This window comes from Perissodus microlepis, chromosome 18 (assembly GCF_051167445.1).
Source record: "Perissodus microlepis isolate ML-2025 ecotype Zambia chromosome 18, ASM5116744v1, whole genome shotgun sequence".
NCBI lineage: Eukaryota > Metazoa > Chordata > Actinopteri > Cichliformes > Cichlidae > Perissodus > Perissodus microlepis.
The window spans coordinates 6,158,550-6,186,057 of NC_140478.1; the positions used below are offsets into that span (position 1 = coordinate 6,158,550).

At 39.9% G+C, this 27,508-nt stretch overlaps 1 protein-coding gene across 10 annotated transcripts in view; it reads right to left on the bottom strand.

Moving 5' to 3' along the window:
* ctnnd2b (catenin (cadherin-associated protein), delta 2b) overlaps nucleotides 1-27,508 on the bottom strand; it is a 205,812-nt gene that overhangs the window by 61,872 nt on the left and 116,432 nt on the right. For 5 of the 10 annotated variants that reach the window (XM_084911791.1, XM_084911794.1, XM_084911792.1 and 2 more), the window contains 4 exons: nucleotides 22,274-22,524; nucleotides 21,555-21,686; nucleotides 18,658-18,901; nucleotides 13,921-13,977 (listed from right to left, as the gene is read on the bottom strand). In XM_084911791.1, coding sequence (XP_084767917.1) covers nucleotides 13,921-13,977; nucleotides 18,658-18,901; nucleotides 21,555-21,686; nucleotides 22,274-22,524 — 684 coding nt within the window. The remainder of the gene's footprint in view (nucleotides 1-13,920; nucleotides 13,978-18,657; nucleotides 18,902-21,554; nucleotides 21,687-22,273; nucleotides 22,525-27,508) is intronic. The other 5 variants (XM_084911795.1, XM_084911793.1, XM_084911797.1 and 2 more) reach the window with 3 other exon arrangements.

Here is a 27,508-nt window from a genome sequence, read left to right on the forward strand (position 1 = left end):
TTGATGCTGCAACAACCCGCGGAGATAATTTCAGTTCTGGCTAATCTAATGTAAACATTTGCGCACAAACACTTGCAGGTTTACACACACATGCACTTATGCCGTAGGTCAGCGTGCAGCTTAGGGCGGCATTAGTCAAGACACACAATGCAGCGCACAACTAATGCCGGCAAACGAACACACACGCATACACACTCATTGACTTGCATGCACGCCCAACCATCAAAGGCAGTGCAGAAGAGCCAGGATTAGAAAGCTTTTGTCTCGAAGTTTCATAATGACCCAATGGGATAAACTCAGTGTTTGAAAAATGGGGAAAATGGAGAGAGAATCATTTCAAAGGTTATTTGTTTCCCTGCGCTCTTTAAATTCCAACAGTTTTCTCTCTTTCGTTTAAATCGATTGTGTGAATGGCTTTCTGTTTCTTTTATGGCTTCCCTCCACAAGAAGAATCCTGCTGTTATTAACATACGGTAGCAATAAATACGATTAAAGATGACATAACCTTGAGTAGGTTAACCGGCTGATAAGAAGCTCCTGTCATGTGTGTATGTTTATGTTTTTATGAGGTGGTGGGACGTCTGCACATATGAAGCTTCTAGAATAATCAGTAAAGATCGCTTCTTACATCAGACAGATTAGTTATGTAAACTGATGAAATGGCAAAAAACAATAACATAACTGCAATTGATTACAGAGACGATAAGAGAGCTGAGATTTAACTATAGAAGTACATTTACTGTAAATGTGCTGCACTATAGTTCTGTTTTACAGGACAATGTTATATTTACACTGATCAGACATAATATGATGACCACTGACAGGTGAAGTGAATAACACTGATTATCTCTTCATCTTGGAGCCTTGTTAGTTTGAAATATTAGGAAGCAAGTGAACATTTTGAACATTCCCAAGGAACCAAATTGTGAAGGCAAGATGACTGGGTCGAAAGCTGCAGCTCTTGTGGGTGTTCCTGGTCTGCAGTGATCTATTAGAAACCAAAGAAGGAACAGTGGTGAACCAGCAACATGGTCATGCATGGACAAGGATTACTGATTCACGAAGGCTGACCCGTGTAGTCCGATCCACCAGACGAGCTACTGAAGCTCAAAATGCTGAAAACTTGAACGGTAATTCTGATAGAAAGATGTCAGAATACACAAGACTTAAAGTATCTGTTGCTAACATCTTGGTGCAGATACCACAGCACATCTACTGTCCATGCCTCGATGGGTCAGGGTGGTCAAAATGTTATGCCTGATCGGTGTACTTTAAAACTATAGTTCCTAGATGATAACCCTTAGACTCGGTCCTCTTGGTTTACTTGGTTTTTGATTCTTTTGTTAATTCTTGGATTTTTATAAATTTTGCTCAAGTTTCTCTACCACGTGACTGTTGTGTTTCTCCTCTCTGTAACCAACTCGTGTTTGTGAATGTATTCTTGGTCCTTCTTTGAGTTACTCCCAGTTTGATTTGGAAGTTTAGTGCTTCATGTGGCTCTGTGTTTTTATTCCACTCTGTTGTTTTCCCTCCCCTCGCTAGTACCTGTCTGACTTTACCTGTTCCTTCCTTCCTAGTTTGTATTTAGTCTGTGGCCTTTTCTCATTTTCCTCCTCGTCTCCTTTGTCATCCTGTCTGTGACCTGGAAATCAATCACAATATGTCTCAATTTCTAAAATAAATCTGGAGGAGAGAAGGTAGAAGAGTCTTTCAGGAGGAGCTATAATCAAGGATGGGCAAGTGTTGTTAAATCCAGCGTACCCAAGAGTAGGGGAACGCAGCTAAAATATGAAACCATCCTTGTTATTCATATGTTTTTTCAGTTTTTTAAGATCATCAGATTTTCTGCCCTTCACTGTTTCTCTGTGTGCAATTTAAAAAGGGGATAACACCTTGTCACATTGTTATACAACAAAACTATCTATGATGCAGTTGTGTCAGATGTCATGTTTAACACTTTAAAATAATGGCTCAATGTCCCATTTGGCATCTTTTGCATTCTATACGATATTTAGTCCAATAAAAAAATATATTTCCATGAGATAATCTGATGGGATCCTCTGATGCGATTGGATTAATAGAAAGTGGTGAATGTCTAAATAGAAGACAAGTTTTGAAAGTATATCCCATGACTGTATACTGAATGTGTGTATTTTTCCTGCTCAACTTTGAGGACAAAATGTTCCCTTGTTATCACAGTGTTATTCACTTCACCTGTCAGTGTCATAATGTCAAAACAAACTGTGGCAAAAGAAATTAGCATATAGCTGTTCCTGTTCACGGTGCACCTGTGGATGTATGAGCAGTTATCACTGAATTATTTGTAAACTTAAAAATATCTTCTTCCTCCGGCAAGTTCTGGATTTATAAGGAAAATCCTTTTCATGTAATATCTAACAGGATTTATAGACTATTATCCTTCATTGAAATATGAGATAATAATGTCCTAACAAAATTACCGCTAAGCTAAATCTAAAAGTATGAGCATGCTTTGCCACTGTGTGAGCTGACTCAGTTGTGACACAAGAATCGGGTGCACTTTGTGATGGTAACTGCAAGAGTTGGGTGTTTTAATTGCCTCCAGGTGCTAACTTCCTGACATGCACCCAAATACATTCAGTGCTTTTCTCGATGTAGAGCAAAAAAGGTTACCCACTCAGCTCATACATTTTAACCATTTTAGTGACAACGAGAGCCGTGGATACCATAATAAGCTACACAAGAGGTCCGTCGGCACTGATGTTTGAAGGACTTAACATGTGCACCAGTGAAACAATTTCACTTATATTACTCCATCAAAACACAGAGATGTTGCTTGCACATCAGTGGACGAACAATAAGCATTACCTGAAGGTAAAGTGGCACTCTACCACAATAACTCTAAAAAGATTTTTTATCATGCTGTGATCTCTTAAATCCACGGTCTTCTTTTAAGTTTGTATCTTACATTATCTCCCTTTCTAAAATCCAGGTAGCAAGAATAGGCATGCCACTACTGACACACACAAATGTGACACAATAAACACTTATCCCTTAAATAAGGGGACAAGGTTCAGTGGGTGTAAGCCTCCAGGCTCAGAAAATGTGACACACACACACACACACACACACACACACACACACACACACACACACACACACACACACACACACACAGAAAGAAGACACCACTGTGTGAATACATTTTGACATAACAGGAATTGGCCAGAAATGTACATAAATACATCATAAAAAGAAAGGAATACACACACACACACACACACACACACCAGAGTCTAGAATAAGGCCAGAGAGACAAAAGTGGTGCATCCATCACAGCAGATCAAACTCAACCCAAGGCTAGATGCACGATGCTCTGCAGAGTTGTGCACACATACAGTGAAAAACAGCTGTACAATAAATATTCATCTTAGTTTCTGTAGTATAAAACTTTTATGAGACTTAAGTGACTCTTAGTGTCATTTAGTATGAGTTCACAAGTAATGTAAGGGACACTTGATCTGGACTTATTTATTAGTATTATGTTGCAAGAGAAAAATGCAAGGAGCCACTGATAATAAACTATAGTGTGAGACACACGAGACGTATAGAAACACAAACATGCATTTATTCTATATGGGACTACAAGACAATCTCCCTAAGTGCAAACTGAAGCCATTGTGAAAGAACTACAATTCATTGAAGGCTTGCTGAGTCAGTCCTCTGAGACAAAATGAGCAAAAATAAATAATAAATGACAGAAAAAGAGCTAATATTTCCTTTTATAACAATGACACCAAGCAGCAGCCTCCAGGACTAAATAAATGTTGTAACTGCTGTAATTCCTCAAATGACCACCTGAGGCTAAATCTAAAAGCCAGTCAATTTCCATAGACTCCCATGTAAAGAAAGCCCAACTTAACGGCATTAACAAGCATGTTCCAAATTTCCAAATATAGCTTTGGCCTAAATAGATAGTTTGTATCTTCATAAATCCTTCACCTGGATAATGGCAAAAGCTTAAAGTTAAGGGTGTGGTTGCTCTGACTGACTCTTGTGCTGAAACAGGGAGCTGTAATTGGTGGCCGTCTGCTAGGACTCACTTTCAGTAATTCAAGTCCCTGAACTAGCTTAAAGCACCTTAAAGCGACTGTTGTTGTGATTTGGAGTTATATAAATACAACTGAACTGAACTGGAGCTATCCTCAGTGTTTCAGCTGTTGGAGCCCTTTGGATCATTTTAATTACAATTATCTGACAAATTCTGTGATTTGGTATTTGCTATAATATGTCCAGTTCGTGCTTCAGTTTTGGTATTTTATTAGTCTGTAACTTAGGACTAATTAGCAGACATCCATGTCAAGTTGATGGATGCTTGCTTAAGCTTGCTAGTGTTAGCTGATAATGATAATTTAGCACTCCTCCTTGCTAGTCAAATGTGGGAACTCTAGCACAAATAATAATAACAACAACAACAACAACAACAATAATAATAATAATAATAATAATAATAATAATAAAGAAACATGTTTTTGGCCAAAATCCTAAGGCTAAAGCTTCAAAATGTGAAATGCAAAGTGATGTCACACTGCCGCTTTCCATCTTTTATTTACAGTCTATACAGTAGCATGGGGTTTTATACAACATATTTTTAAACTGTATTAAAGTTTTAAGTTATGATTCAACTCTCTAAACTGAACACTATGTCTGACATATAAAAGGGTTTACTGTGTGTGCTCAACATACATGTATGTGTACTGTATCAACAGCCATCCAAGAATTCTGAGCAGCAGTTTTATGAACGAAATTCAAGTTTGTTTGTTTTTTCCGATTGCTTAGCACTAATTAGTAGGAATGCATCTATGCAAGGCTCAAAAATGGGCATTTATAAACCACTGGATGATGTCCCTTTTATAAATAGTCTATGTACTGTATGGGGCATGGGTGTCCCATACAACATAAAGATGATATAGGATATTGACATGTCATTAAATGTGCGCTGAAAGAAGCCGACACTAAAATCTATCTCTACCTACAGTTGTAGAAAAACTCGAGTCAGGCCTGTCTCCTGTGGGAGGGTTTTCTGCCCCAGAAAGCTGTACTATTATGGTTCATTCATTCACTAACTTTAGCCCAGAGCTGTACAAGTTTTTACTCCCTCTCGCTTTCATTCTGTGTGTGTTTCTTCCGAAAAGAGAACACAAGAGAATATGGTGCTCCCAGTCCCAAACACTGTGTGACAACATCACAGTGGGGTGAGCAAATACTACTGAGCCATCTGTGAACTTCAGGCAAAAGTGTTCATGCAGGGAATGTTTGCACTGTTTTAATGTTAGAGTTAAGAAAAGAATATAGAACATATTTGGAGACGAATGCTTTTGTGGAAGACACGAAATTCTGCCAGAACTGAAAAGTGAACTGAGTGACGTGAGTTTAAAAGTAGGCTCTTATAAATATGTGGATTCTGCCTTAGCTTTTACCGATTCTCAAGTATATCAATAATAAAGATAGGTAATGAAAGCACTATGCACTGTAATTCAAAAAATTTTATTGAATAATGAAGAAGCAAAAAGAGTCCTGATTGTCTGGAGCTCTTCCTACAAGGACAGATTTGACCCAGCAGATTCCACAAATCCAAAGATTTGTCCAAAAACTAGTAGTATACACAGTATATATTGTGAAAATTCATCTTATGCACATATGTAGATACATCTGTGTAAATGGACCTGCGCCTGCATCTGTGCACATGTGCCTGACTCCCGAGAGCCTAACATTTCATTTGGCGACTCAGTGGACTGGGACAAAGTACCGTCGAACCATCAATCCCCTCTTTGTTCCTAACCATCCAGGTGGGCTATCTTGCATCAGCACTTGCGTAGGTATGTGCGCGAGTGTGTGTGGCTCTGTGCGTGATCATGTCACCCACAGCCAAAACATTTACACCACAATACGAGATGTCAGGCTGCAGGCAACCCAACAATTAAACTCGGTAAATAAATAAGCTATCTATGAATTATGTATTCAGAAAGCGGGGCGAGGCGCTGTGATGTGAGGGCTGCAGGCAGATGATGCTCCCTGCCATATCGGGCTGAAAGGATTTCCTGTGAGTCAGGATTTTTGAGGAATAGAGTGATTTGAAAGCAGAGAGTGAACTATGTGATTTGTGTCGGTATGTTTGTGTGTGCACTCCTACTGAGGATTGTCAGTGGGGGAAATGGAGATTCGTCTGATGACTCAACCCCCGAAAGACAAACAGAAATACAGGCAGACACGGACCGACAGGTAGAAACCTGCAGAGTAAACTGATAGAAAGGGAAGAAAGGAGGAAAAGAAGAAAGAGAATTTGAAACACACTGACAACGGCGCTGATTCACTGCATTAACTTTTCAGCAGGGCATCGCACAACTTCAGGCGGCTGATTAACAGCAAAACATTACAGTGTATTTATAGAAAAAGGGAATTCAGCAGCGCAAGCTCCAGTGTTGTACTGGTTAGCACCAGAGAAAAAAACCCAGAAACACGTGTGGAGCTGCCCACATCAAATTCAGCTGATGGGTGTAGCTCTTTGTATAGTAACTGATCAAGAATGTTTAAACACAGCAAACAGGGATGATGTTTGTCTCTTTAAAACATTTAATGTCATCTGTTCTTTATGAAAGAGCAAACAATGAAGATGGAATCATGTCTCACACTACTGCGGTGTGGTAAAAAGAGCTTAGCATTAAATGCTCTATAAAAGTTATCATTTGTTCTGTTAAAACCATAAACTGTATATAATAAATGGTGTCATTGTCTCATCACCCATAGATTATGCCTCTTATTCCTTGGCTTGACTACATTTTTTAGGGTTTACCATTAGGTGGTAACAGGTACTTTTTAGTACCTACTTAGACGGCATTCCAAGCAAGCTCAGCCGATTTGAAAATGTGAAGTCAGACTACATGACACCGATTGGTCATTTAATGCAGCGGTCCCCAACCCCCGGGCCTCGGACCGGTACCGGTCCGTGAGTCGTTTGGTACCGGGCCGCGAGAGTTGAGGCTCAGGTGTGAAATGTATGGTTTTCAGGGTTTTTATCGGCTTTCAGCGTTATTTTGTTATCGTTAACTCGGTTTTCCTGGGTCTTTTCACGTGTGTTATGAATAAATCTTCTTTTTTTCGGTACCGGTACTAGTTTTATTTTGTTGTATTTATCCGCGACACCTTAAAGGCCGGTCCGTGAAAATATTGTCGGGCATAAACCGGTCCGTGGCGCAAAAAAGGTTGGGGACCGCTGATTTAATGGCGTCATGACAGCGACTCCTTCACAAAAAAACAAACCTTGGTGTTTTGAAGACAGGCGTGGATCTGACTGTGGAACCAATTTAAAAAGGCAATGGCAAAATCCTATGACCCCAAAAGTTGTTGATCCTCACCGACGTGCTTTTACCCCAAGGGCCGTCTCCAGGGTTCTGGCCCCAGTGACCCCTAGGACGAGGTATGGTTTTTCCTCTATAATGGTACTGTGAATTGCATTTGGTCTAAGACTTTGGTGAGAGGCTGTGAGCAGGAATGGATATACTTGTATCCCCCAGGTTTGCCTTTGGATAAGGAAACAGATCCTGAGGGTCTTGACTGTTGACTGTGCTTACTTGCCAAATGACAGTTCAGAGTGCTCAGCTTTCCTGGCAGCTTTGCTTTCCTGAGTTGGGTGCCTGAAATTGAGCCATTTGGTTATCCCATTGTCCTACTGGGGGACTTTAATATGCACAATGATAGCCTGACCTGGAGGAGTCTGATTGTGAGAAATGACCCGCCTCACCTAAGCCCGAATTCTGTTTTGTTGTTGGATTTCTGTGCTAACCACTGTTTGCCCATAACAAACACCGTGTTCAAATGTAAGGATGTTTATAAGGGGGCTCACGCCATCACTGGGGATAAGGTCACTAATGTAGTTAACCCTCTAAAGCCTAACCTTTAGACAGGTGTTTTGCAGAGTTTTTTTTTTTCCAACATCTGTCACTCTGGAACCTCCTGAACCATTTGCTTAATTGAAAAAATTCCAACATTTCCTGAAAGCAGCGACTCTGCGTTTTTCAGTGATATTAGGGTCATTACAATAATCACACAGCAGTCCTGCTGGTTGGTTGAGAGAAGACAGAGTGAGTGAGTGTTATGGAGCTCTACAGAAGACAGACATTTTATTACATTTGGGTTCTTTTAAACTTTTAAAAGTTTGACCTAAAAGTGGCAGGACCATTTGTGCTACCATTGGTTTTAACGGCTTAAACTCCTGCAACAATGTGTGGAAATCAGTGACTGTGGCTGTGGACAGGGTGGTGTTTCCCCCATTAAGAAGATGGAATGGAGAGAGTGTTCCAGTGTGTTTAGGTGGATCACACTTCTCAGCCTCCACAGGAAGGTCCATGCAGTTAGTTGGACATTGAATTCTACAGAAACAATGCATTTTTTCATCCTCGCTGTGGAATACTGGATCGGCTCCTCATACTTTTGAGGATATTTGAGCGTGTGTGGGAGTTTGACCAACCAGTTTACATGTGGTCTGTGGACTTTGGTCATGGTCCTCAGTCGACGAGTGCCTAGTCTGGGTTGGGAACAAGTTACTGCACCAAGTATCTTGGGGGTTTGTTCATGAGTGAGGGAAGAGTGGAGCAGGAGACTTACAGATGGACTGGTGCAGCTTCAGCAGTGATGTAGACATTGCACCAGTCTGTACAGACTGGTGCTCCTGTGACCCAGATAAGTGGCAGAAACTGGATTGATGAGTGGAAAAAGACAACAGACACAAGAGCTGCTACAAGAGAGATGTGTACTCTGGAGTAAAATGAAAGTGAGAGAAGACAGTGGTGCTGCAAGAATTCAAATCTAGTGATTTGACTCAGTGTGCTCTCAGTGCTCCTGTTTATTTCTAACATGACAGCTCCACATTAGAGCTCTCACACTTTAAACTGCATGCACAAAACATTAAAGATTACTCAGTGTGTTCAGCTCTGACTCTGTCCCGTAGCCTTAAAAAATGAGGTGTGGAAATTGTTTTAGTTTGTCACCAGATTAAAGTGCAACTAATTTTACTGACTGAATAGGTATTCTTGATCATACATGTGCTACAAATGTAACTGATTAGTTTTCTCATCTCATTCCAGACCAAGTTATGTGTTGAGCATAAGTTATGGGGATCTACTCTTGCAACAGAAAAAGCACCTTTGTGACATCGATAATTCTGATTTTAAGGCCTCACTAACCCCTTTATCTCACTTTGTGGTAGACTACCACTCAGGACAGTAACATGGTAACCAAAACACCGCAATAGATAGAGGAGACATTTGTGTCTATATGATGCATCCATAAAGTTTGGATTCATCTTGACAATCTGGTCTAAAAAGTTATCGGTCCACTCTAAATCCAGATATGGAAACATCTAGCTTCAAACAAGAAAAACATGCCGAAGGCCAAATCAATAACATCAAGGCTATGTCTATCCTTTATATATCATTTATGGTTGAGAAGAAATCTATTGTATTTGATGAATGAGTTTTTTTGTGGCACAAACCCACTTACACATTAAAGCAGTTGCAAGTTAAATCTATGTGTGCTTGTTTATGTCTGGGTGACATCTTTGTAGTTTTAGTATAGGAAAAAAGTTAGAAGTTGAATTGATGGGAAGGAGAACAGAAACTGAGGCAGGGAGAAAATTAGAGAAAAAGTGTGTGTGTGTGTGTGTGTGTGTGTGTGTGTGTGTAAGTTTGGGTTACGAAGATACTGTTGGTGTGCGTGAGGGTGTGATAGCATGGCTGACTGACTGGCCTATTGAAGCTGGACGAGATGAACGAAAGGTCAGGAGATGTCAGGCAAAGCTGAAAAGCACACATACAAACACACACAGTCCATCTTATCCATGTGACTGAGTATGGATCAGAGATTCTCAGTGTGCAGGAGAGCATGAAATAAAATGAGGCACTTTTAGGATCGGGTCAGATCCTGTCTCTTACAAATCTGTCTTCGTGTTAGCATGAATGTTTCCATAAATTACCAGAAGCCTAAGGGAGGAAGTGCGTTGGAGTACATAAGATGCTGTCTCTACAGTAACATGTCTTGATTTGCCAGATTACGCTGGCGAACGGCTTGAAAAATCAGGTAAATGAAATTTGTTTGAATCTTTTAGAGTATAAAGATAGTTTAATGAGCGTTTCCTCATTTATGTCACTACAGATAGCATCAGTGCAACAAATTATTTGATCTCTTTTTCATTTTCATGTAATTTCTATTTTCATGCCTTCAAAAATCAAATAGTTTTCATTACTGAAGCTGATTTTGTAGAAGACGAGAATGAAAGTATTAACTCTGAAAATTATGATGAAAAATCTTAATGATGACTTTATATGGTCAGGCGAAAAGGAAACTTTTGACTGGAGTCTATCCAGTATGTGAAAACTAATTACACCACATGAGTCAGTCATTTGTAGGACCATCTTTAGCACCAATAATTTGAAATCAGTGTTTTCTATCTGATTTTATTTGTCTCTCTAACCTTAACACTGTAGAAGAGGATTGTGGGTATTCGTTTATGGACAATATTTCAATCAGGTTGTGATATGGATTTTGACTGGACCATTGCAACACCTTGATTAGCTGCTGTATTTTGGATCATTGTCCTGTTGGTCTAATGGACCACTGCAAGGTCATCACGTCCTGTGGCTGCAAAACAAGCCAAATTCTTACCCCTCCACCACTGTGCTGTTTGTGTTTGAGGAGTTTGTGTTGATATGGTGCTTGGTGTTGGCCAAACATGCAACACCAAGCACCATATGATCAAATTTGACCAATTTGGTCTTGTCTGCTCAAAGGACATGTTCTGTTCCAGAAGTTGTGTGTTCAGGTGCAAATAAGCCTGCCTGATGTGTTTTTATAAGAGCAGAGGCTTTCTTTGGCAGCTGTAACGTTACATCACTGACTACCAATGATTCAATTTAATTCAGTTTTATTTACAACAACAGTTGCCTCAAGGCCATTTGGATTGTAAGGTAAAGACCCTACTGTTAAGAATACAGTTAATATTTGTTCCTTAATGATAACTGATTGGACTACAGTGCCACACACCAACACAATTCTACATCCTAATGAGGACACACAAGATCTTTGTTTTAATTTTTAATTCTGAAAACAAAGCAGACAAAATAAACCAAAAATTAAAACCAGCCCTAAGAGACTTCAAAGTGATAAGAGTAAACATCTACAGGTAGAAATGATGCTTCAAAGCTACGAGCCTGACCGCTCATCACTGCCTTTGTTACTAGTTAGGCTCTGGCTGCTAGGCTGGGGTTCAGCATACTGTCAGCGTTAACATCACTCTCGGCTCTTTGCTAGCTTTGTGTTAGCATGCTGTCTGTGTCTGCAGAGAGTTAAAAATTCTGTTAGCAGTATAATACAGTTATCCAGTTTGCACTTTACCATCGTGCTCTTGTCCTTTTGTGCTACAAAAACATTTTCCGTACCTTCAACCCTCAAAAGTTGTAAACTGCCCTTTCCTTCTCCCAGCATATAAACTCATATCTGCTGATTGTAGTGTAGCTGACGTGTGCAGGAAGAAAAGGGCACGTTTATTTTTTTCTTTTTATACTCTATTATTATTATTATTATGTTCCTACTATGACTGTTGGATGTTTGCCTACCAGCTAGAAAGAAAGAAAGATTCAAGATCTTTTATTTCTCAAGATCTTCTATTGGTCACGTGCATAGTTATACAAGTATAACATGCAGTGGCATACAGTTGTCACAAACTGTGGTAAATGGATTCGTGTTTATGACAGTTTCAGTTTCAGCTTTAATGTTTGAAAACCTGAGGCTTCCAAAGTCTCAAACCAAAGAATTGACATTTAATTTAACATTTAACCTTTTTCAAAATTAATAGTTCTACAGTGCTGTGAAAAAGTAATTGCTCCCTAAACCTAATTACCAGCTGTGCCACGCTTGGCAACATGAACTGCAATCAAGTGATCAATAACTGTCAATAAGTCTTTCACATCACTGGAAGAATTTTGACCCACTCTTCCTTGCAGAATTGTTTTATTTCAGCCATACTGGATGGTTTTTGAGCATTTTGAGCATTTGCCAAATCTCTTTCTCATTCTTGAATCATGAACACTGTGGCGAGTCAGGCCTGCAGTTCTATAGATGTTGTTCTGGGTTCTTTTCTAACCTCCTGAAGGAGGGAATGTGCTCTTTGAGGTATTTTTGTTAGGATGGCCACTCCTAGAAAGGGAGTCTTCTCCCTTGTGGATAATGGCTCTTACTGGAGTCCCAAACATCTGGAGATTCTTATGATTGTGGGATGATGCTGTTTTTTTAAGATCTTTACTACTTTACGTTGACAGTTTTTATTTAAATGATTTCTTGATTTAACAGGTCTGGCAGTTATTAGACCTAGAAGTGGCTAATGAAATTAAACTCAGCTTTCCAAAAAAGTTTGGTTAATTACAATTCATTCATAATTTAAGGGGATATATTTTTTTACGCTGCAAACATACAAGTGTGACAAATATGCAACTTTTCACAGCACAGTATACACATTATAAACTGCTGCAACTTTTGAGTTCAGCTTAGAGTGAGATTTGTGTCGGGTTCACTTCGTATCCTGTTCAAAACACAATATTTCTGCTACATTGTATGCATTTAAATTAGAAACCTTACTTTTTTTGCTTATGTGCAGCCAGTGATGTTTACTGATCCAGTCTTTTCTGTTTTCACTGACAGAAGCCTATGGACTCATGTTCTCAATTCCATTGGTTCATTAATTCACTGGGCTCATTTCATTTTGACATGATTCAACATAACACAATAAAACTACTAATCTGTTGATTCATCTCCTCAAACATATACAGTAAATAAAGTCTAGTCTAGTTCAGTGAGCTTAGCTTGTGAATTTGAATCCTTTATAAGGGATTTTCCAAGAGCAGCATTAAACTCTTGTATTGGTTTGGACAATAACACCCTGACTGGCACTGATAAGAAAATCACTGGCATTTCACATTCTGAAGAGTGAGCTAATGTTGTCTGTGTCAGTACTGTTAGTTGATTTTACATATCTGGTTAGTACATTAGTTTATGAAATATGTTCTTAAGTGAAACATAGTGGCACATTATTAAATGGATCGACAGCCCTCTTTAAAAGGAGACATGTGAAAAAACAAAAGTGCTTGGACAACTCATAAAACCACACAGGCTAGCAGGGATATTTATAAGCACTTGTTGGAAATTGAATATTTTTGGTTTTTGGCTTCACTGAGTTTAAGATTAATGGTGGTGCTTCAGTAATTTTCAGGAATAAAGGAAAACTCATGTATTCAGGAAAACAGATCTGTTTGCATTCCAGAGATGAAAAGATCAGCACCATTAAAACAAAATACAAAAACAGGTGCGAAAAAGAAAACCGGGCAAGCCACGTGAATACAGTTGACACAAAGTCAGTTCAGAGATGATTCAGACAAACAATGGAGACAAATGAACGGCCAAATAAACTAACAGATAGATAAACTCATGAAGGTATGGATGGAGACATGAAAAGCCAATGGAGAGAATGAGGAATGTTGACAATGTAAAAGAGGCTCTGATAGCCAAATACCTACAAATTGCACGCAAAGCAATCGATATTTGGTTAGCGATATCATTTTCTTGTCTTTCTTTGCTCATGTTATGTGATGACGTGATTAAATCCTGATCTGCTCTCCAATTTAGAACCCAAGTAACACTAAGAATAAAAGCGATTCCTGCTTAATGCAGTCCTAAATGGGTGACAATGCATATATGAAATGTTGTCATGCTGCCATTAACATTAACATCTGTTTCTGATAGTGGTGCCATATAGAGAGGATGGAAAGATTCAGTGAATGAGACAAAGGTAAGATAGACAGAATGTACAATAGTATAAATAAATAGTTGGATTACTTTGTCATTCTTTGCTCGGCTTGATTTTGATTCCACACAAGGAATTCGGGGTCGTACCTATCGAGGGGGGACAGGCAGAGAGAAACAAGAGAGAGGTATATGTCGACTGTCTGGTAACAAATTATTCAATACCTGTTGTAATAGCGATAATTAATAGTAATCAATAGAAATCAAAATTGTAGCCAGTAGACTCATCTTTCTCTCTTAACATTTTGTTATCAGGCAATAGAGGATGTGGGCAGGGTGGAGAACATGCACTTGGAGCAGATGGTTGGGAAATGGCGAGTATGTCAGGTAAAGAGAGGGTCTCCGGACAAAAGAAACAAGGTAAGCCCTTGTTGCTTTCAGAAATTTAGGTTGCATAAATACTGTATAGCTTAAGGGTTTAAATAATTTTTAGGTCAACTTAGCTGTTGAATGATGGCAGATTCATTAAAGCTAAGCAGGATTGGTTACACAGTAGCTAACGAGTGAGAAAATGACAAGCATTCCGGAGCCTGTTCCGTGTAAGCTGGGTTTATTTAGTTAGATTTAAATGAGATGTTAAACATATGCTTTGTATTTTGGGTAACTATGTCAGCTTACGGAAGTGCTACATATTTTACTTTTGAAGGCTATTGCTCATGAAAATCAGAAATACAGTTAGAATATTTCCAACGATTAATCCAAAAAATGATTTACAATACAGAAATGTCAAACTTCTTAAAAGCATCTTTATTTATTTAGTCAATACTTGGTTTTGGCTCCTTTCCCATGAATTACTTTATCAGTGTGGCGTAGCATGGATGTAAGCTTGTGGCACTGCTGAGGGACTGTTGAAGCTCAGGTTGCTTTGGCAGTGGCCTTCTGCTCATCTGTAGCATCTCCATAAAGCTTCTCAACAGATGAAAGAACAAAGTGCTCCAAAATCTCCTGGTAGATGGCTATGTTGACTTTGGACTTGATAAAACACAGTGGACCAACCCAACCGTAGCACCAGCAGATGACATGGCATCCCAGATGATCACAGACTGCCGAAACTTCACACTGGACTTCAAACACCACTCTTTCTCCAGACTCTAGGACCTCAACAGATCTAGAATCCAGTTCTTTTTCTGCATAGCTCTGGTAGCTTGAAGATGTCGTTCCATGTTGGCTCTTGATGCACTGAAACCTGTTGAATTGACTCCTTGTGAAGTTCTTCAAATTTCTTGAATCTTTGAAGCTCTTTTCTTGACAATCCTCTTATAGCTGCAGGCATCTCTGCTGATTGTGCATTGTGCAGCTAGTCCTAACACACTTTCCACTCCCAGTCAGCTTTCCATTAATACACTTCAATACAGCACTCTGAACAGCCAGCCTTTTCAGCAATGACCTTCTGCGGTGTACCCTCCAAGTCGAGGTTGTCGATCATTAGAACAACTGTTAAGTCAGCAGTCTCCCCGGTGATCGTAATTGTCTTTACTGAAGTAGAACGAGAGATACACAGTATTTATACTGTTTGAATTATGTACTCAGCTCAAAGTAGTCTTAGAATTTGAGGTACTGAATTTCTGGTTTTCATGAGCTATAACCTTCAGTGCTGGAACTTTAAAGGCAAAGGGTTTACCAGTCAAAGTTTGGACACACCTTCTCATTTAATGTTTGTTTTGTTGTTGTTTTTTTAGATTTTCATAACTATTTACAACATCCTCACTGAAAGCATCAAAACTATGAATGAACATATATGGATTTATGTAGTAAACAAAAAAGTGTGAAAGTTTAAAACATGTTTTATATTTTAGATTCTTCAAAATAGCCACCCTTTGCTTTGATTACTGCTTTGCACACTCTTGGCCTTCTCTCGATGCAGCACTCCATCACTTTCCTTATTGGTCAAACAGCCCTTACGCAACCTGTTGAAGAAACAATGGTCCAACTAAACGCAAACAGGATGGGATGGCATGTTCCTGCAGGATGCTGTGTTAGCCATGCTGGCTCAGTGTGCCCTCAATTTTGAATAAATCCCCAAAAGTGTCACCAGCAAAACATCCCCACACCATCACAACTCCTCCTCCATGCTTCACAGTGGGAACCATGCATGTAGAAACCGTCCGTTCACCTTTTCTGCATCGCACAAAGACACAGCGGGCGGATCAGACCAAAGCACAGATTTCCACTGGTTCCTTGTTTTTCTTGGCCCAAACAAATCTCTTCTGCTTGTTGCTTTTCCTTAGTAGTGTTTTCTTAGCAGCTATTTGACCATAAAGACCTGATTCGCGCAGTCTCCTCTGAACAGTTGATGTAGAGATGTGTCTGCTACTGGAACTCTGTGCTGCATTTATCTCGGTTCTAATCCTAGGTGATGCCAACTTGTGATTTTTGAAGCTGATGACTTGGATGAATTTATCCTCAGAAGCAGAAGCAACTCTTGGCCGGTCTTTCTTGTGCATGGTCCTCATGTGAGCCAGTTTCGTCATAGTGCTTGATGGTTTTTGCAACTGAACTTGGACACACATTGAAAATTTTAGCAATTTTCCAGACTGACTGACCTTCAGTTCTTAATGTAATGATGGACTGTCGTTTCTCTTTACTTAGCTGACAAGGCATTGAAAACCATTTCAGGTGACTACATCTTGAAGCTCAATGACAGAAGGCCAAGGGTTTGCAGTGCAACGCAAAGGGTGGCTACTTTTAAGAATCTACAATATAAGACAGTTTTTTTCTATCAATTTTTTCTTTGCTACATAATTCCATATATCTTGGTTCATATGTTTGATGTCATCAGTTATGGATCTACAATGCAGAAAGTAGTAAAAATAAAGAAAAACCATTAATTGAGAAGGTGTGCCCAAACTTTTGAATGGTAGTAAATGTATATATACACACATTTACACAGTATTTTAAAGTTTACCTTTTTGAAATAAATAACAAAATAATTTTTTTTCACAATATTTTTGAGACATCAGTAGATGCATAAACTCTGTGTTCGCAAAATATGTAGGAACAATCCAGCATGTATGACTGTAGCGTGTGTGCACTTATAGGCTGTGCTGACCAATGGACCAATCTCCCAGAACCTGGACAGGTTAAATGAATAAGTCTGCTTCTACTCTATATTCTATATTTCCCTCACTGCCAATGAATCCCACACAAAAGGCAAAAAGCAGAAAACCTATGCTCTGGTATATCTTCTTTTTGGCCACAATGAGATTTTTTTTCTGTGTGATAGGGTGTTCTCCAAGACCTATTAAAAACCTCGGACCTATTGTCCTTCATGACTTAGGGGCTGTATTGGGCACTATCCTTCAGTGTTCTAAATACTTCTGCACCTATTAATAGAAAATACTGCTTACTAGAAGCTACAGTCCCTAGCTGCTTCAAGAAAAATAGTGGGCCTCAATTTGTTTTATCTTCAAAGATCTGAAAGTCTTTATTGTGTTCAGCTGCTGAGCGTGTCAAAGAAAATGTAGAGAAGTCAGACGGTACAAACAAACAGTTTGAGCCTTTTTGAATGGGATTTTTTGACAGTAAGAAAGATGTAGCATAACACCGGACCCTCCCTTTAACAAGCTACTCGTATGACTTTAGATGCCGCTTACATCTGCATGTTGTGTGCATGTCGTGAGCGTAAAGCAAAATGCCATGCATCAAAAGTCCGCCCTTTAAATGTAGCAGTGCAGATGTGTTGAAGGTACACAACGATGATGCCAGAGCTAAAGAGTGACCAAACAAATGACGTGAGTGCAATGTGCACACAGAAATAAACACTTGGACAATGGGTGAATGTAAGAGCAATGACGACAACAACAGCAAAGAGAGCTAATGAAACAAAAGATAGTTTTGAGTTTCTAAATTTCACAATAAGCAATTCAAAAGAAAGTGAGCTCCTCATTAGAGAAATCAAATTTGTGGAAAAATAAACATATCCGCTGCCTGTACCTGAACTAACATATCCCAAACAGACAGTTCAGCTTTAATTAGGCTACTTCTATTTCTGACAGCTAGTCTGTGCAGCCATTACAAAGAAGAGGCTAAAAAATAAAAGAGAAATCCAAGACAGTATTGGAATAGTATTTCAAACTTCATTTTAACTAGGACAAAAGAGTGATAAAAACAGCTATTACACTGTCTCTTTATGTCTCTTTATCTCTTTTTTTTAATGTGTCACTCTCTCTCTCTCAGACATCCACACTCATACAGAGATATCTCCTGGTCTAGAAGACGACTTCATGCAGACTTTCCGCATTAACTTTGTCTACCTGCTGCACAGAACGTGACTGATTGCCACTGACAGAGAGCCACTCCACTCCTAACAGCAACAGCAAACTCTTAAATTGGACCTAGAGGTGTGCACAGGCATTGGTACAACAGTGTGAACACGCCCCAACACCAGGCAAACTAGAGAGGACAGTGAAAGATGCGGCGTGATGTGTGCCTCATACTAAAGCCCAGATTCAGCCAGTCTTTTTCTGCACTCCACCGTCAAATCCTGACAGTCAATTATGTGCTGATGTGCTGCAAACTGTGGGTGTCGCCATGTCGCACTTCCAGCTCTGACACCACGTTTGCGGTTTTCAATCAAACTCTTTTCTTCATTAAAAAAAGCTCAATGTTGCTCAGGTTAATGATACTATTGATATTTCCTTTAATAATTCATGTTTCACTTGGTGAATCTGGCCCTCAGTAAGTTTAGTGAAAAGTGGAAAGGGAGCAGAACGAAGGGTCTCATTAATAAGCCAGAGCTGATTTGAAGTGAAAATGGCCATCTTTTCTCACCTTGGGTCCTTCTGGATGCTGTCCACTGATGGGGATCGGCCCAGCGCCGCCTCAGGGGGGAGGGCGGGGCCTGACTTGCTGTAAGGCGACTCGGTCGACGGACAGAACTGCAGAGTGCGGTACGGATTGGCATAGTCGGCCGCCCCGCCTCCCGTGGCAAAGCTACCTCTCTGGAAGGTGGCGGTGGCGCTCTGGCTTCCCGTTCGCTGTAAGGGGATTGGGTCGACACCGGGGGAGGGTGGGGCTAAAGTGGAAAGAGGAGCGTAGGGACAGAGCAGATAATTGAGGACCTCTTGGTACAACTGGTTCACCACTGGGATTTGATGTAGACGAGGAGGGCAAGGAGCAGGGGATCGCAACCAAACATGAGCACCAACACAAGGATGTACAAACACACATACGCACACAAGACCAGCACCAATGGAAGAAAGTGACACAGAAAAATAAGTGGAAAGAAAAGAATAAAAAAAGCAAAAGTCATTAAAAAAACTAAAGAAAACAAACAGAAATAATGAAGCAGATAAGAAAATCGGAAACACACGTGAAACATGCATGCACCAGACCTCCCTCCTTCCCTTTAAAGCATAGCCAGATTGCACCAGTCATTAGATCACTATTCTGTCACCATGTCCTGCAGTGCACTCACCCACCAACCACAGCACTATTGGCCACCAGGGGATAAACGGTCCCATTTTAGAGATCTACAAAGTCTATGTGGCTTAGAAGGAAAAGGGTGGTTGCATCCTGTTGGAAACTCAATTTGTTAAGATTTAGGCACTCAAAATTTACTATGGACACGGTACTGAAATTAGCTCCTAATGTTTAAGAAAGCCTATATTCATAAGGGTAATCTGCTTGTTGAAAATGATTAGTTGCACAGCAGCAAGAAAACTATATAAATGCACACATATTAGATTCTTAGCTTTCTTTGTCTTTTGTTTAAAAAATATGTTAGTTTTACAATTTTTAGCTTTAGAAGTGCTGGTATAGGAGTTTGTTAGCTTTGGGGAGATCCAAACTAGCTGTTTTCCAATGCGTCAAGAACAGCTTTGAGCTAATTTGAAGCTAATTTGATGCTTGCTGTAGCTTCATATTTATTGTATGGAAGGCAGAGTGGCAAGAAAGACAGTTTGGCTGTTCATACTATTGAATACATTTGCAGTTTGTCAGACTAGCTCTAATAAATTCTCCATAGCGAGGGTCTGTAGCCTCAGGGCTGTTGCACACTTTGTGCAAAAACATCAAAACACTTTAACGCAGACCAGCGAAGGCCATTTGCCATGTTTTACACACACACACATGAATTATCTTCTCGTTAAACAGCAGTTTGGGAACCATTTGGGCATGACAGTCTTGAGCCTGCCCTGATGGAGGTGTGCTGGGTCATTTCTTTGTGTGCGTGTGTGCGCAACTTGATAACTACAGGGACCTTGTCAAGCCCTGAGGAAATTCACCTGTGATGTGAAATTTCCAAGTCTGCTCATCATATTGATGCTCTTTGAATTGACCTTGAAACATAGTCAGGCTTCAACAGAAGAAAAAAAACAGGTATCTGAAAAACAGTGTGGCGTTTGGCTATTGTCGGGACTCTCATTCATACGCGTGCAGCTGGAGATGATGCATCAAAGCAGTTTATGCGTGTGTACGGGGAGCCAGCGTGACAGAAGTGACCTCAGATCTTTTAATTAGCAGAGTGAAACTATATTTTGGAAGGAAACTGACAGTAATTTTTCCTCTTTTTGCTGTGCACATCTCTTTATGGAAACGTTCACAGTTGAGACGACCGAACTGGCAGCACAGTATCAACAACATTTTAGGACATGGTTGATTTGCTTTGATTTCAAAGCACCCAAGCTAACGCCCATGGGATTAATTGAGATTAATTTTCAGCCTTGAAACTAATTAGTTAACAGACTGTGACTGAGAGACAAATTGCCATTGAGACCCCAATTGGATTTGCCTACCTGATCTGGGAAAAAAGCGCTGCACGATCAGATGGAACCAGGAAATCTCTTATGTACATCAGCCTTTAATATAACAGCACACCATTACAAAACACCTGCCTTCTGAGAGGCACCAGGCTGTGCCTTTTTCCTGCTCTCTTTGTGAGGATTTTACAGACCTGTTCCTTTATAAAAGATATTTTCTCTCATAGTTACTCACTGATTTTTAAATCTAGATGATTCCCTGGGTGATTTACACACTGCAGTTATTTATGGTCATGGACTTGTTTGAAGACGTTTTGGTGGCCGTCTTCGCAGCCACGGTATAATCAAGCCCAAGTGTTACTGCAGGTTCAAATAAGTCATTTACTAATTGCCGGTTGTTACTACAGGCTAAAAGAAACGAAGTCTCAGCTCACAGTGGGTGCTGCAGTTATTCAGCACTACAATTACTCCAAGTTAGAACACTTGGAAGAGACGCACAGCTGAAATCAAAGCATCACAAGCAAAGTGTTATTCTTCTATTCTGGTCAATCTTGCACTAAATGCTAGATCCTACATTTCCCACAATTCATCTCTTCCATATTCTTTAGCTGACTGCTACTGTACATGTTTGTAACACACACTTCCCATTCACTATCTATGTAACCAATGCAATGTATTCTGGTAGTGTCACCTTTTGAGAGGTGAGGCCCTCTTTAGTTGGACCTATTTTATAACACAGTGTGTTGTAAGTGAAACACTATGTTGGTTTTCTTTTGAACTGATTGTCCACATAAGGGTTTCGTCCAGTCAGTGTTTGCACTCCTGCCAGTCATCTCTTATCCCTGTCTAGTGGCTTGCTCATCAAAATTGGGGTAGATGCGTCACATGAAAACTCTGAAGCATCTCCCCCATCTTCTACAGGCACACTCCAAACACTGAACTGTTGTATTTCCCTTCTCCAGATCTCACCTTGTCCTCTAATGTTAGGTTTGGTGTAGACTCTGTCTTCATAGATGGGGTCGATGTGGTGTTCAGGGGACTGCAGGGGTCGCAGTTCAGAGCCCAGGTGACTGTGCTGGCTACTGTAGGAACCTCTGGACCCTGGAGAACACAAGGCGGTGGAAGTTAGACATAGTGACAGATGGATGCATGTGTAGATTTATAAAAATATTCTCGTGGGATAACACTGAATGACAAATTTGACTACAAATGAAAATAAATGACGAAATGCATTAATAGATATGCTTTCATGTACTGGACTGCTTCTGCTCTAGTCATAAATAAAAAAATAGCCATTTACCCATTAGCCTGAAAGCAAAAGAATACACAATAAATTAGGGATACTGTATGCTGGGGAAATGTTTAAAAAAACAAATAAAGCAAACTTTATTTTGAATTTCAGGGTCTTATCTCATTTATTATAAAGAACATCTAATACATTTGAAATAAAATTGACAAACTTTAGTCATTTGTTAACATTTGTTTACAAAGCTACAGGGGGAAAAAGGCCGCAAATGTTGAAAATGTTTTATTCTACCAAAAGAGAAGCTAAGAAAACCAAATCTAACTGAAAGGCTAAATTAAAAATCTACATGCTCAGGAAAAAAGTAGAAAATGAATGACTTGACAAGACTCAATGGCATTTGACAGAAACACACATAGAAAAGTAATCATAAAGGTGTCTTGACCTCTACCTGCCAGGCTACCAGGCCTTTGCAGGGTTGCGTTAGCGTACAGCTCGTGGGAAATCTTGTAGGTATCTGCTCCGATGTGATGCAGCATGCGCTTGGTGGGCGACAGGGTGGCATAGCTCCCCACCGCAGAGCTAAGCTGGTGTATGGGTGACGAGGAGTGATTTCCCCCTGGAGAGGCTACCATGGGGAGCGGTGAGGACGAGCCGCCAGCACCTGATGCTACCATGTTGATGGGGGATGAGGTGCTGAGAGAGGAGGAGGACACGGAAACTGTTGGACTTTTTGCGTGAACATATTGTGTTTTGTCTAGAATGAAATTTACATTCGTAAACATAATAGAAATGAAAGAGAGCAAACATCAACCTAGATTAAGAGACAAAGAGTTTTGTGTACCCATCTATTGTTGCACCAAACAGAAGCATTCAGGCCTTTTTCAGACCTCACCTAAATAGTGAAACTTCACCAAACGGTAGTCAACAAAAAACAGAAAAAGAAGAATAAAATCTGGCAATCAAAGTGTCTGTAACTACAGCTACAGAGATCCATCATCCATGTATTTCCTTAATTGTTTCTCTACCATCTTAGGTGAGAGGTGTGGTGCACACTAGGCCAGTCGCCATCTGAGGGCTGACACAGACAGACAGGCACCCACTCACACTCACACCAATTTAGAATCACCAGTTAAACTAACGAGCATGTCTTTGGAAATGGACTGAAAAGGGTCAAATACAGCTCACTGGACAGTTTTTCAAAAATGTGTCCTGATCTAGTCTGAAACTAGATAAGGACACGTTATTAACCTTTTTTACTGCTATTCCTGGTGTGGTGACGTCAGTGTTAGCCTAAACTACACAGCAGTTGAAAGTCAGGCTGTCGATGATCTTTTTTTTTTTCTCAAGTTCTTTAAAGGAAAAAGTAGGCAATTGGGTTTAAAGGTAAATGCATTTAAAGGTAGGTTTTTCTTCATGGTTTTACCCACATCAAACTGCGCTTTATTTCACACCTCTGCTTTAATCCTGTCATGTTTATTTGTTCAGTAGCTGCCAAGACTAATCTTTTCTGAATATTAAACAAGCACTATGAGTCCCTTGTGTATTAAATAGTATTCACTAAATTATATTAGTGGATACTTGTATCAATTATTGGAAAATCAATGAGTAAATGAATACTCTGTTCCCTTTAATCACATTTTATTTACCTTCAAATGGAGGTGAAATTTGATTTTAGCTTTTTTAATCATCAGTATTTTCTACTGTTATTTTAACCTACATTTAAAGCCTGACTGGTAGCAGGCTTCAAAGCTATTACATCACACATATCATATTCCTAATCCATGGTTATTGGCATATAATATACCATTCTAATAAGGGATTTGCTGTATACATTTCCCCCAAATGTATCATATTTTTTGGAAAGCATCTCTACTTGAATTTAAAATAAAATTCTGTGGGTTTGAACAACATTTGGCTCCACAGCATGAGCTTGTAAAGACTGGCCCACCAACAGTCTGCTACTTCATTAGGGGAGTTTTACTTTTAAATCTTTACTTTTCAGTAAAGATTTCCTGATCATGCGTGGAGTGCTGAACCCTTCAATCGATCCGTCGAACGTTAAAGACAGGATGATGTAGCACCTTTATTTGTTTCCATTATAGAAAACATTCTATGCAAATCGTGACATTCCTGGATAAAAATAAAAAAGTCTGATATTAAACTTTTTCTTGTTGCCAAACTAAGACGACTTAAAAACGATTCAGATGTGAAACAGAGGAGAGGTCTCGTGTGTTTTTTAAACCTGAAATGTGAAGTCGTTGTTTAGTCAATGTCATACGGATAACTAACGATTAAGAGCTCTTGCACGCCTCTGGAAGCCTTAGCTGTGGTGCATCATTTTCTGGCACCTTCCCACAATGCACTGCAGTGATTTAAATAATTTTCCATCTCCTCACTGTTTTTTTTAATAGCAGTCAGTGAAAACTGGTTATCTGCAACAATTTTTCCTCACCAACAGCCACAGACATGCTCTCTACTTTTAAGGTTAGACTCAAAACTTCCCATTTTGATAAGGTTATAGTCAGGCCCGGATCAGGTGACCCCGAAGCATCCGTTAATTATGCTGCTACGTGATTCCCTGTGACACACTGAGCATTATCTCGCTCACCTTTTTTCGTTCCCCGGGTGTTTATATACTACTGCTGCATGTCATTACATTTTGTCTTCTTTCTCCAATAGTGTATGTTCAGTCCTGTCTCTGGTGCTCTCTTCTTTTGGCTGTTCAAATGGAGTTTTTCCTTCCACTGCTCAAAGTGTTTGCTCATAGGGGATTGTCTGTTGGGGTTTTCTCCATAGCATCTTTACCTTACAGTATTAACAGTGTTGGTAGTAATGGAATACATGTACCGCCTTTACGTATTTAAAATGCAAAATATGAGTAACTGTATTCCATTACAGTTACCGTTTAAAAAGGTGATATTCAGAATACAGTTACTGTGTTGAAATAAATGGATTACACGGCGGTCTTTTCTTGTTTCATATGTTAGGCTATGCCCTCTTTATTTTTGGTAATTCCACGCCGGTGGAAACCCAAACAAAACACGCATTAAGAGGCTCTAATGTCTGTATCTCAATCTCACGGCCCATGTCACCCGTACTTGACGTGAAGAAATATTTTTAAAAATTATTATTCAAAAAAATTATTTAATATCAAGGCAGAGTGTAAGTGTTTTATATACGCGTGGAATAATTTTCTATGCAAGATCGCAGCAAAAAGTGCAGCCGTACCTAATGTCCACCCTACTGTTACTCATTTTAAGATTTAAAACTCTAGTTGGTATGGCGAGTATTCTTCAGTAATGGTAATAAATCACACAGCAATAGTACATTCATGTAGTTGTAAAAAGCATGATAATATATTAAGTAATCCAAAGTATTCAGAATACGTTACTCTCATTGAGTAACGTAACTGAATACGTTACAAATACATTTCGGGGCATGTAATCTATAATCTGTAGTGGGATACATTTAAAAAGTAACCTTCCCAACACTGAGTATAAAACGCAAATGTTGTTGTGATTTGGCACCATATTAAAAAAAACCCCAACAAACTTGAATTGAGCTGAACTGTTTATGATTTTACTCCAGCGTGTACATGGCTGCTAATTCAGCCCTTTCCCCATTGCAGCAGGCCACCTAGAACTCGATTTTCCAGTGCAAGTCAGAGCACAGACATGCAAATTCACATATTCTAAATGTCCCTTGCATAAAGGCAGAACTGTACAGCAGAGAGAGCCCCTGCTGCGTGCTTGGCTCGGTCAAACACCTTTCGTGACAAGGAATTAATAAAGCCTACCAACAGTACACAGAGTATTCTGTCACCTGTGTGTCACCATTCTCAGTCCAAGCTGTACAGAGGAAATGCCATAACCTGCTGTGATCATCTACAGTAAGATCATTTACAATTTGGTAAATTAACAGCAGTGAGCATGTTTGTACCCATTTGTACCTCTGTTGTAGCTTTTGTCAGTTGCTGTGGCAGGATATGGGAATCTGTTAATGTTCATCTTGGTGCCGGTACATTACCTCTGATGATGCACGGTGCAGTGAAAAAGTATCTGCCCCATGATTTCTTAGATTTTTTGCATATTTATCACATTTACTTGTTTCAGGTCATAACACAATTTTTAACATTAGACAGAAATAACTTGAGTAAATACAAAATACTGTTTTTTTAATTGATTTAACCTATTCAGGGGTAAAAAAAAAAAAAAAACTATCCAGTTCTAAATGACCCTGTGTGGAAAACTGACTGTCCCTCCTTGTTAAATTAAAACATTTTCTGGAAATCTGAGTTCAGCTTCACTGGCCACACTCAGGTCTGATAACTGCTGGACCTGTTCAATCAAGAAATGACGTGAAGTAGGCTAAAAGATCTCAAAAAGCAACACATCATCCCACAATCTTAAAGAAGCAGCTGAAAAACAAAGTTAATTGACATCTGTCACCTTGTAAAGAGTTACAAAATTCTTCAGCAAACCACAGTGAGAGCCATTACCTACAAATGAAGAACACTTGAAACATTGGTGAACCTTCCCAGGTCTACCAAAATTACTCCAAGAGCATAATGATGACTCATCCAGGAGGTCACCCCAGGCCCGGAACAACATCTATAGAACCACAGGCCTCAGTTAAGGTTCATGATTCAACAGAAATGGCATCCATGGGAGAGTTCCAAGGAGCAAGAACACAAAGGCTCATTCCACATTTGCCAAAAAACTTTGTGATGAGTTTCAAGACTTTTGGGAAAATATTCTGTTGACTAACAAGACAAAAGGTTTGAGTCCTGTTACATCGGCTGTAAAACTAACACAGCATTTCGTAAAAACAGCATCATACCAACAGTCAAACATGGTGGAGGTAGCTACAAAACCTGGACGACTTACTGTAACAAAATAAGTAACAAATACTGTATAACACTTAAAGTGTACAGGGCCTATTTTGTGACCATGGGATAGGCCAAGCCTATTGAGTTTCTCTGTGCCCCTCCACTTTGGGATTTTACTTCTCAGGTAGGTCCCCAAGATGCCCCCACAGCATAAACTGGTAAGTTAGTAAGTAAAGTAAGCCACGGGGCGATCGTTGCTCAAGAGTTGGCAGTTTGTCTTGTAATCGGAAGGTTGCCGGTTCGAGCCCCGGCTCCGACAGTCTCGGTCGTTGTGTCCTTGGGCAAGACACTTCATCCTTTGCCTGCTGGTGGTGGTCAGAGGGCCCGGTGGCGCCAGTGTCCGGCAGCCTCGCCTCTGTCAGTGCGCCCCAGGGGACCCGTGGCTACAACGTGGCTTGCCATCACCAGTGTGTGAATGGGTGGATGCGCATTGGGGTCCTTAGGGACTAAGTAAAGCGTTATACAAATCCAGGCCATTTACCATTTAAAATTTTATTTACATAGCACCTTTCTAGACAAAAGGTCACAAAGTGCTTCACACAGAGATAACAAGGTATAAAACAAAAACAGACAAAAAGTTGAGGAAATGCAATACTAAAATGATGTGTTTTTAGTTGTTTTTAAAATAGACTACTGAGTCCACAGATCTTTAGCTCAGTGGGAGAGAGTTCCACAGTCTGGGGGCCACAGTGGCAAAAGCTCCGTCTTCCTTAGTTCTCAGCCTTGTATGCTGTATAACAGGTAGGCCCTGATCACGTGACCTCAGGGACCTGCTAGGGACATAGGGCT